General features: G+C 36.9%; 1 protein-coding gene across 1 annotated transcript in view; it reads left to right on the top strand.

Annotated features, from left to right (window-relative positions):
- The first annotated feature begins 2436 nt into the window (after positions 1 to 2436).
- The window catches only part of stk38a (serine/threonine kinase 38a), a 10916-nt gene continuing 1847 nt past the window's right edge, over positions 2437 to 11505 (top strand). Inside the window, exons 1-12 of the mRNA XM_016231800.1 lie at positions 2437 to 2508; positions 3582 to 3718; positions 4630 to 4681; positions 4854 to 4976; positions 5284 to 5367; positions 5456 to 5579; positions 5687 to 5841; positions 8752 to 8854; positions 9205 to 9266; positions 9505 to 9622; positions 9708 to 9831; positions 10121 to 10216. Of these exons, the coding sequence (XP_016087286.1) occupies positions 3588 to 3718; positions 4630 to 4681; positions 4854 to 4976; positions 5284 to 5367; positions 5456 to 5579; positions 5687 to 5841; positions 8752 to 8854; positions 9205 to 9266; positions 9505 to 9622; positions 9708 to 9831; positions 10121 to 10216 (1172 nt within the window). The 5' untranslated portion in view covers positions 2437 to 2508; positions 3582 to 3587. The remainder of the gene's footprint in view (positions 2509 to 3581; positions 3719 to 4629; positions 4682 to 4853; positions 4977 to 5283; positions 5368 to 5455; positions 5580 to 5686; positions 5842 to 8751; positions 8855 to 9204; positions 9267 to 9504; positions 9623 to 9707; positions 9832 to 10120; positions 10217 to 11505) is intronic.

Raw genomic sequence — 11505 nt, 5'->3', positions numbered from 1 at the left:
TATATAACACATGTGGGCCTCACTCACAGCATTGTTGTAATGCCTTGTGGGTAAAACAAAGCTTTACACGGGACTCAAAACACTAGATGTTATCAAGTCTAATGGTCTATACTTATTATATTGGAGGAAACATAATCTATTGTTATTTTCTGGTAACTCGCCTAAGACATGTCAAATTCTGAGAATTTCAGTTGAACAATATCAGTGATCCAACACAAAATTCAAAATTTTCATTGTGAGCATACTCACACTATTCATAGTATAGAATAGTGCATAAATATGTGAATTGAGACACACCTCTTCTGTTGCATTTTTACTGTTTTGGCTTTGTAAGGCAGAACAGCAAAGGAGTATCACGCTTCTGGCCAGGAATTTCAAGGGAGCTCATTTACTTAGCATTTAGCAGACAAACAGTAGGGTTGTAGAAGAGACTGAAAAATGCTCTCTGTAACTTTTCAGTCATCACCCTTGAAATCGAAAGGAAATCGTGCCTTTTCAGTGGCTGCTCCACAGCTATGGAACAAGTTGCCACCCTATATATGAACTGCACCAATACGCTGATTTTAAGTCTCTTCTTAAAACGTATTTATTTACTGTTGCTTATGGTCATAAGTAAGCGCAGTGGCATAACTGTAGTGTACTATCTGTCGCTGTGTTCTATGTTTACTTTTGTATTTTGTTATATGCTTAATTTTGTACAGCACTTTGGCCTTTAAATGTGCTCTATAAATAAATATGACTGACTGACTATGACTGACTATTTGTATTTAATTGTTTTCAAGCTATTATGCCTTTTAAACTCAAAGTTCTTCATGCGGAGAAAGGTGATATTTGAATTCTCCCATGCAGTTCTTATGTAGGCTGTCATCTAACATGGACAGATAAAAAAGGGAGTATGGTAATTGATCCAGGTTCCCCCTTGAAACCGATTTGAAGCCTAGAAGTTTTAAATCCTCATTATTTAAGGATCATCTTCATTTGCACAACTTTCTTGACATGTTAAATTTGCTAAAAGCACACATCTAATATTTAAATGTAAATGTAATTTGTCATACTGGTACACTTTTACAAAAGCTGTCACTGGGGTGGTAGCTACCCTCTTAAAAGGTACTAACATTTGGGTACTGATATGTATACATATAATTTACTGAAATGTACACTGATATGTCCATATTTAGGTATTGATATGTACACTTTAGGTATTAATATTTACCTTCAGGGTACTAATATTGTACTCTTTAAATGTACCTTTTGAAAGGGTACCACCCAAGCCTTTGTGCCTTTTTTCTGAGAGTGTAAAGTTCTGCTGCTGTACCTCACCTGTCCGGGTGTGTGTTGAATTTGTCATGACGATCTGGTCACCCAGTACCACAGGTCACTAGCATGTTGTGGTTTGGATGCTGATCTAGTGTCCAGACTTTTTTGTACAACAGCGCCCTCGGATGGTGATGTGTTAAATTGAACCCCCTTAAACCAGAATATGTGAACTCTGAGCTCGAAACTAAAATTCCAATATATCACCATATCTTGTAGTAATGTATCTGTTGGACAAATAAGTGAACTCAGTAAAACCATATGCTGACACGACAAGAGTCAGATTGTGGCAAGCTGTTACATGTGTTTTATTATGTTATACATTTATACATTTCTAGTCATTATAATTATAATTATTTATTTTTATTGTTATTTATTTTGGGGGTGGAGGGGGGTGGGGGGGTTGTATGCCACTGTTTAATAGAGTGTTTTATGGTTCATATTTATTTTACTGTTTAAATGTAGCTAATAAAGCCTATAATTATACTTATAATTATAAGTATAATTATATTATACGTAAGTATAACTATATTATACTTATATTAGTATTAATTAAGCCTATAATTATACTTATTATACTTATCTGTATATTTATTGTACATTTGTAACATATTGGAGACACTGTATATCCTGTACTTACTGCTTATTGCACTTCTGGTTAGATACTAACTGCATTTCGTTGCCTTGTACCTTACATGTGCAATGACAATAAAGTTGAATCTAATCTAATCTAATCTAATTGTTTCTGTACATTTTTCCCCCTATGTTTTTGTCAAGAACTTATCTTAATAATAATAAATTTTTACAAAAGAAATATTTAGTGTGACAACTAGCCCTGGTGTTATTCTTTGACCATATAAACAGAACTTTCTTTTGTTGTTGTTGTTTTACTCACAAAATGAGTACTTGTTTTACATTTCAATAAAACATTAAAAAATATATATCAGTGTGCAGGCATACCCAAATTTGGTTTTTGTATAAAAATGTATGGATGAAATGAAGGATAATTGTTTTCAGTAGGTCAGTTAAGCAAAGAAAGGTTGATCAAATGTATCTAATTTTAGAAATTACATTTTAGACGACAGAAAGGGGACTTTTGTTTTGTTCCCTTTTCCACTCAAGCACAAACCCGGAAGAAAGAAATAATGTCCGTCGTCGTCCACTAGCTCAAGTCAGTTTGAGGTCGAGTGGAAGGTAAGCAAACAAGTATTATTTCAAACAAGCACATAGTTTACAAGTAAGTAACAGTTTGTTTTCGGTAGTTGTTTATACTTTGCCAAAGTCGCTTGAGCTCTTATTGAGATGGATCTCAGCCGTTTCACACTTTGCTATGAGAGCAGATGAGTCTGAACAGACAGTTAACGTTAGCGGCTGCTGCTAGCAGACTGACAGTCTTACTAACTGAGAATAGTTCTTGTGTTTTTACTTTCCACACGTTCTCTTTAGGCCTGTAATTATTAGAATTGTAAGAATTTATTAGCCTTGATATTGCTTGTAAAACTGCAAAAATGTTAAATAAACAAACCCACTAAAAGCGTGGGTTTGCACTGGCAAACTTTAGTGTGCGTGTTTACGTTGTTTGTTTTTTTTCCCGTTTTTCTGTCTGTCGTGTTTCTCCATGATGGACTTTATTAGTATTAAGTGTTGTTCATCAGATGGCATTATGATTTTCGTTGTCAACTCGGTTTCATTTCTTTTTTATTAGTCAGACGATTTATTCAGAGTAAAATTCCCCTTGCTGTCTGCAAACCGCTTCTCTTCCAGACCTCAGTCTCAGTCACATCAGCCGTGGAAGTTGAGTCAGATTACAAATATAGCGTTTGTTTGAATTTCCAAGCGGTGTAACGCAAATGTTCGTTTTCAGCCGGTATTTAATGCTTGTTTTGGCCACGGCGCAACAGAGGGCCAGTCAGACCGTACAGGCGTGGAGTTTCTGGGAAGTGGAAGATTGAGTGTTAAAAGACTGTGGCTTGCAGTGTAAATGTTGTAGCTAATGTTAAATGTTGCCTTTCACTGAATGCCTGCACAAGAAGCCCCTGGGAAGCTGGTAATGGAAAGAATGGGGGTATTTGGGGGTTCGTGGCATCTGAAAAATTAAAAAACCTCTCTCATAGATTAAACACAGGTAGGCATTGTATCTAACCATATCAGATTCAAAGCTCTGACTTGTGAAATGTCAAAACAACCTGGACTATTTTGTATCCTTTTTGGAGTTATAAACATGTCTGATTTTGTCCATTCTGATGCAACATGGTTTTCCTGTCCAGTTAACCATGGCGATGACAAGTCAGACGTCCTGCTCCTCGATGAGCAACCACACTAAGGAAAGGGTCACCATGGCCAAAGTGACGCTGGAGAATTTTTATAGCAACCTGATATCACAGCATGAGGAAAGGGAAATGAGGTGAGGCCCAAAAAGGCAAAATACTTTTTCTTTGCTTAATGTTATTTTTAGGTGTATAGACGTTACCATTTTTTTCATTGATCATTTGTTGTAGCCCATGTGCTGGTTAAAATAAGTGAGAAATATGTAGTTTTGAAACTTTCGCTAGTGAACAGGTTTGGCAGGTCTAAATGAGTCACTAAGCATTTGGACACATGCATGTAATTCTTCACATACTAGGGCTGCACAATTAATCGAATTTCTAATCGCAATTACAATTATAGATGCCACAATTACGTAATCGTTCAAAGCGGCAATTAATTGTTCAAAGTCCATTATGTTATTCTATGTGCTTAAGATGCGTTTTTTTCTTCTTCTACATGTTATCTAAAGGGTTTTTCCATTGTTTTAATTTAAACACTATAATACCATTCATATTTTTACTTTTTTATAATTTAAAGAAGAAACCAATCCGATGTATAGTTGTCATTTGAGGCTTAATACTGTAGAAAAGCACAAAGTTTTTCAGTTAGTGTTTTCAGCTTGTTTATTTTCATATTAAAATATGGCATGCAGTTGCATCAAACAATGGTATAAACATCATTCAATGTAAATTGTGATAATCGTAATTAATAATCGCAATTACAATTTCAAGGGAATAATCGACGATTATGATTTTTGTCATAATCGTGCAGCCCTATCACATACTGTAGGTTTGAGTGAATATGGTGAGACGACTATCTGTCATTATCACCCATTGTTTCTTTAAGAAACTCCCAAATTCCAGGGGCCCTTTTAGACGGTCTGTTCCGTCCCTCTTGAAATGATGTCAGACTAGGCGACCACACCTTTCATTGGAGTGATGAAGCAATTCTGCCTCTTGGTGCTAGTGTTTCATCACATGTCTAGAAGTTATCCTTTATCTGTTACAGGCAGCAAAAATTGGAGAAGGTCATGGATCAAGAGGGACTAGGTGATGAAGAGGTGAGCGTTTCTCAAATACTGGTATTTTTTTCTGAAAGTATTTCCTTGCTTACATTTACAAACATCTTGATCTAGATACTGATGGTTTTGTTAAATATTAAAACACACAGAAGTTCAGAATATAATTTCTTTTGATCGGTCGATTTCATTTCTGCTTTTTCTGGTCCTGCAGAAGTGTCTCCGGCGGTCTGAGCATGCTAGGAAAGAGACTGAGTTTCTTCGTCTCAAGCGAACACGGCTTGGATTAGAGGACTTTGAGTCACTCAAAGTGATTGGCCGAGGAGCTTTCGGAGAGGTATAAGTTTCTTTCTGTTAAAGACCTCATGAATTTAAAAAATGTAGTTGTTTTTTGCATGTACATGTTAGCTGTGAGGCAGTTTGTGTATTGTATGTACTCTACCATTATATATATTTTTTCAGTATTAAAATGGAAAACAGTTGTTTTAAATTGTAACGGTATTTTGCAATATTACTGTTTTTACTGGAAATAAATGCAGCCTTGGTGACCATAAAATACTTTTTCATAAACCACAACAAAAAATCAGAACGGTAGTGTATTTTGTGATATTTTAGCACATTTAAAATCCTCTTTATTTCTCTAGGTACGGTTAGTTCAGAAGAAGGACACCGGACACGTTTATGCTATGAAAATCTTGCGTAAGGCTGATATGCTTGAGAAAGAACAGGTGAGTCTTCACTGATGGAGTCGCGTATGACCACACGTGACATTTAAGGTTCTTTGTCTTGTTAACAGGTCTCTGTTTTCTGTTCAAGGTTGGCCATATTCGAGCAGAAAGGGACATCCTTGTAGAGGCAGACAGTCTGTGGGTGGTGAAGATGTTCTACAGCTTTCAGGATAAGATGAACCTCTACCTCATCATGGAGTTTCTGCCTGGAGGTGAGTGCAGGATGTCAGATCATTTCAAAGAAACCTTTACAATCAAAAAGATGGTACTAAAGCCACTCCAAAGGATGACTGATATATGCATGTGTGTGATTGCCCAGGTGATATGATGACTCTACTGATGAAGAAAGACACTTTAACTGAGGAGGCCACACAGTTTTATATTGCTGAGACTGTGCTGGCTATTGACTCCATTCACCAGATGAGCTTCATCCACAGAGACATCAAACCAGACAATCTCCTGCTGGACTCAAGGGTAAAAACATTAAACAGTACTTGAATAGAATCATCAAAATCAAATATCTTTAGCAAAATAAAGTGTTTTTGAAGTAGGATATTTTTTAGAACTACAAACCGAATTCCGGAAATGTTGGGACGTTTTTTTAAATTTGAATAAAATTAAAACTAAAAGAATTTCAAATCACATGAGCCAATATTGTATTCACAATAGAACGTGGATAACATATGTTTAAACTGAGCAAATTTGAATTTTTAATGCACAAAATGAGCTCATTTCAAATTTGATGCCTGCTACATGTCTCAAAATAGTTGGGACGGGGGCATGTTTACCATGGTGTAGCATCTCCACTTCTTTTCAAAACAGTTTGAAGACGTCTGGGCATCGAGGTTATGAGTTTCGGTGTTGGAATTTGGTCCCATTCTTGCCTGAAGTAGGTTTCCAGCTGCTGAGGAGTTCGTGGTCATCTTTGACGTATTTTTCGTTTAATGATGCGCCAGATGTTCTCTATAGGTGAAAGATCTGGACTGCAGGCAGGCCAGTTCAGCACCCGGACTCTTCTACTACTTGTAATAGCTGCAGTATGTGGTTTTGCATTGTCCTGCTGAAATACACAAGGCCTTCCCTGAAATAGACGTCGTCTGGAGGGGAGCATATGTTGATCTAAAACCTTTATATACACCTTTCAGCATTCACAGTGCCTTCCAAACCATGCAAGCTGTCCATACCGTATGCACTTATGCACACCCATACCATTAGAGATGCTGGCTTTTGAACTGGGCACTGATAACATGCTGGAAGGTCTCCCTCCTCTTTAGCCTGGAGGACACGGCGTCCGTGATTTCCAACAAGAATGTCAAATTTGGACTCGTCTGACCATAGAACATTTTTTCACTTTGAAACAGTCCATTTTAAATGAGCCTTGGCTCACAGGACACGACGGCGCTTCTGGACCATGTTCACATATGGCTTCCTTTTTGCATGATAGAGCTTTAGTTGGCATCTGCAGATGGCACAGCGGATTGTGTTTACCGACAGTGGTTTCTGGAGGTATTCCTGGGCCCATTTAGTAATGTCAATAACAGAATCATGCCGATGAGTGATGCGGAGTCGTCTGAGGGCCCGAAGCCCACGGGCATCCAACAAAGGTCTTCGGCCTTGTCCCTTAAGCACAGATTTCTCAAGTTTCTCTGACTCTTTTGATGATGTTATGCACTGTAGATGATGAGATTTGCAAAGCCTTTGCAATTTGACGTTGAGGAACGTCACAATCAAGTATTCCACAATCTTTTTACGCATTCTTTCACAGATTGGAGAACCTCTGCCCATCTTTACTTCTGAGAGACGCTGCCTCTTTAAGACATCCCTTTTATAGCTAATCATGTTACAGACCTGATGTCAATTAACTTAATTAGTTGCTAGATGTTCTCCCAGCTGAATCTGTTCAAATTTCTTGCATTTTCAGCCCTTTGTTGCCCCGTGCCAACTTTTTTGAGACCTGTTTCAGGCATCAACTTTTAAATGAGCTCATTTAGTGGATAAAAGTGTAAAATTTCTCAGTTTAAACATTTATGTTCTCTGTTATATTGTGAATAAAATATTGGCTCATGTGATTTGAAAGTCTTTGTTTTCATTTTATTCAAATTTTCAAAAAGTCCTAACATTTCTGGAATTCAGGTTGTATTTAGGTGTTTGTCACAATATTAAATTATGAATACCATTAACAATACCAGTTACATTTCACTTAGTACTACTGATACTGTAGAAAGACTGACATTATTACATTTTTTTTTAGTATTGTCTTGCGATATCCCTATAGGCAACTCTGACGTGACCATGAAACATTAAAGGGGGCATATAACACACATTTTCACCCAATCTCATGTTAATCTTGAGTACCTATAAAGTAGTATTGCATCCTTCTGATCTCCAAAGAGTCTTTATTTTTCTCATATTTATAAAAGAAAGATACAGCTTTACTATTCTCTCTGAAAACAGCCAAGCTCCTGGAGGTGCACCGTGGGCAAAGCTAAAGAGTGATGAGACGTTTGATGCCGTTTTACTTACCGTCTGCAATTCCGAGTCATGACTGGGATCTTTTATCGCTGGGACCGCTCCATCTTTCAGTATCAAACGATGTGCAAATCCAGCATCGAACTGGGCCTTGTTTATAAAACGTTCATCAACAAACACACTTGCAAAACTCCTTTGTTTTCCCCCGGAAAAACAAACTGCATCCACTGTTTACATAATGCTTTGTTCTTTGGGAAGCTGAACAAAGGTTATTTTTCCCTTACAACCAAAAGCACACTTCTTTGGAGACATTCTTCCCGAGCGAGTCCCGTGCGGTGCTGCTGAATGAAGCGCATTTATGGGCATGCTCTTGTTCTCGCTCTGGTTGATGTGTGCGTGGGTGCGTTCTTCCTGGAGAAGTGCTCATACAAGGAGCTCCATTCTTCACAACGTCATGAAGAGCCATGTTCGAAAAAAAACTTTCCAAAATTTGTATGAACCCGGAAAGAGTGTATTTGGCACAGAAATACTCCATTCTACATCCAGATGGTTTTTTGAAACTTTGGCCAATTCAGGTTGTATTTAGGTGTTTGTCACAATATTAAATTATGAATACCATTAACAATACCAGTTACATTTCACTTAGTACTACTGATACTATAGAAAGACTGATATTATTACATTTTTTTTTAGTATTGTCTTGCGATATCCCTATAGGCAACTCTGACGTGACCATGAAACATTAAAGGGGGCATATAACACACATTTTCACCCAATCTCATGTTAATCTAGATAATCAACATGCGTGAAATGGCATTATACCCCCCCTTTAAAGCTCAATCTAACAGCCTAGTAGGTCACACAGCCTTGATCTAATGAATGCTTCTCATTCACAACATAATTTTGCTCTTTCAGGGCCACGTGAAGTTGTCTGATTTTGGCCTATGCACTGGTCTGAAGAAAGCTCACCGCACAGAGTTCTACAGAAACCTTAATCACAGCCTTCCCAGCGACTTCAGTAAGACTTATCACTGTCCATAACTCCTGTCTTCAAAGGACAGGAACACATGATCATTCATAAATCATTCTAATGTCCTGATTTTCTGCTCCAGAAACTTTTCTTATCATTACCAACATTGAAAACAGTTGTGCTGCTTTATTTTTATGGAATCCATTATTATTTTTTTCTGCATTCTTTGATCTGTCTTTTCAGCAGTTTAAATTTAATGCATACTTGCTTAATGAATTTCTTCTTCCAAAAAAAAAACATACTTACTGACCCAGAACATTTGAATGGTATTGTAGATGGAAAAAATGAAGGTGCTGCATGGCTGATTCCGTAATTTTGGATTGATTTTTTTTGTTCAGCGTTCCAGAACATGAACTCGAAGAGGAAAGCAGAAACATGGAAACGAAACAGGAGACAGTTGGTAAGAGTTTCCTCTTGACCCAATACTGTTCTACACACAGTGGGTGGCTACAGATAGATCCAGTGTTTCAGGAAGTTATTGTGAAATGAACGTGTTCTTAATATGGTAGTTGAAGATTGTAGAAGTACTGAAGAAGGATTACTATGTACTCTTGTGTAATTCATTAGATCTCACAATGTTTTTTGTGTTGCATCAGAAGTAAAAAGTTTTGGAGATAAAAATATTTGTTTTTTTTCAGGCCTTCTCCACTGTTGGAACCCCTGACTACATCGCTCCAGAAGTGTTTATGCAAAATGGGTATAACAAGCTTTGTGATTGGTGGAGTTTGGGCGTCATTATGTATGAAATGCTGATAGGTGAGTCGATTTTTGGTTAATAAATATAAAATAAGTATGTTTATTTTGATATATAAAGTGTTTAGTTTGTGTGGGTGTTTTTCAGGTTACCCTCCATTTTGCTCTGAGACTCCTCAGGAAACTTACAGGAAAGTGATGAACTGGCAGGAAACTTTGACATTTCCACCTGAGGTCCCAATTTCAGAAAAGGCCAAGGATCTGATCCTCAGGTTTAGCCTTTTTGCTACTTATCATTCTCCCACTTCTTTTTATAAGGCTTTATTTTCATCTTTTTTGCTGTGATTCTATACCATTATTTTAAGATTTATATCATTATAAATCTGGTGGTATTTATACCATCTATACCATTATTTTTACTTTATCTTAGCTGTAGCTCATCTCTCAACCGAGAGCATTTTGCTTTCATTAACCATGCTGCTAAACTACATGAGACATGGCTTATTTTAAGCAGTCAGTTTTTCTTCAGTGTTCACCTAGTATTTTGTTGTTTTCCACCAGGTTCTGCTGTGAGAGTGAGCACAGGATTGGAGCCACTGGAGTGGAGGAGATCAAAACTAACCCTTTCTTTGAGGGAGTGGACTATGACCATATCAGGTAAACTGTCATCACACTCAGATTAAACTGGCATTGAGTAATGAAATCATCTTACTATTAATGTATAATGTCTTTTGCGTAATAATTATAAATATTTTAAACAGTTATATGCTACATTGTCAAATGATCTCTCTTAATTTGTCACATGACCCGGTCACATTGCATGTTTAATTCAGCACGTGGTACCCAGTTATCATTCAGGAAGTGTTTTTTATTTATTTTGTTTTTTAATGATTTGTTTATTTATTTTTTCAATTTTAATCCAGTTTTGTTCAAAAATGACTTTGGTCAAATAATCAGATAGGAATAAAATATAGTAATTTTGGGGCTTGTATTACTGCTGGTTCATTCATCATGCGACAATAGGTTGTTTGCAATCACGTGATTCTGATGATGCGCGAAATGCAGCTGGAGGGCAGGAAGTGATTTTTCTCCATAGAAATCACTAGTAGAAACTCAAAATGCCAGTGTTTTGCATTGTTTATGGATGCTCAAATCGGACAAACCGAGAAACCACAAGGAGCTTTTATTGTGTACAAAAATGTGTTGCTCATAAGGGGGGAAAATTCAAGAATTTGACTGAAAAACGCTGGAAAAAGTGGCTTGTAAACATGCGTCTGCGGTCGGGAGGAGCGAAGCCGGATAATGCTCGTGTGTGCAAATGGTTATTATAAGATAATAATATATTAAAATATAAATAAAGAAATATATAAATAGATACAGGGTGACACTGTCAGAATTCACTGAATGCTAAACGCCACACATAGACACATAGAAAATAAGATATTGTTTGCAGTTCACGGAATCGTGAGATTGTGATAAATTGAAGTGAGTGACAGCTTTTTAGTGATTAACGTTAGATGAAAGCATATAAATACAGGATTCACTTTCGAAATAGTTTGTTTACAATCAGGGTTAGTTGCTTAGCCTATATCCATCGCCTTAATGGCAGCCAAGTATTTCAATTTAGTTTAAAAATCGCTCCTCTTTATAACATAAGGATCACATCCAACATGTGATTATAAATACCTTTCTCTTGTAATAGCGTGGTGGTTGAAGAAAGATCCCCTCATACGATTGTAAGGCACGTTGGGTGTGCAGTAATTCAATGAAAGCACTATATACTGTATATATATATATATATATATATATATATATAAATATATAAATGCATCATGCCTAAAACAGTAGCCTACATTACCGACTTTCCTGTATCTCATCCGTTTTTTTTTCAGTCACTCCTGAAACTTTGCTGCATGTACAGGGTTTGTGGCTGTTGGTCCTGTTAG

Source organism: Sinocyclocheilus grahami, unplaced genomic scaffold, assembly GCF_001515645.1.
Source record: "Sinocyclocheilus grahami isolate Dianchi unplaced genomic scaffold, SAMN03320097.WGS_v1.1 scaffold399.1, whole genome shotgun sequence".
Classification (NCBI taxonomy): domain Eukaryota; kingdom Metazoa; phylum Chordata; class Actinopteri; order Cypriniformes; family Cyprinidae; genus Sinocyclocheilus; species Sinocyclocheilus grahami.
Note: the sequence above shows the minus strand (reverse complement) of the source record. Positions and strands in the feature narration are given on the sequence as shown.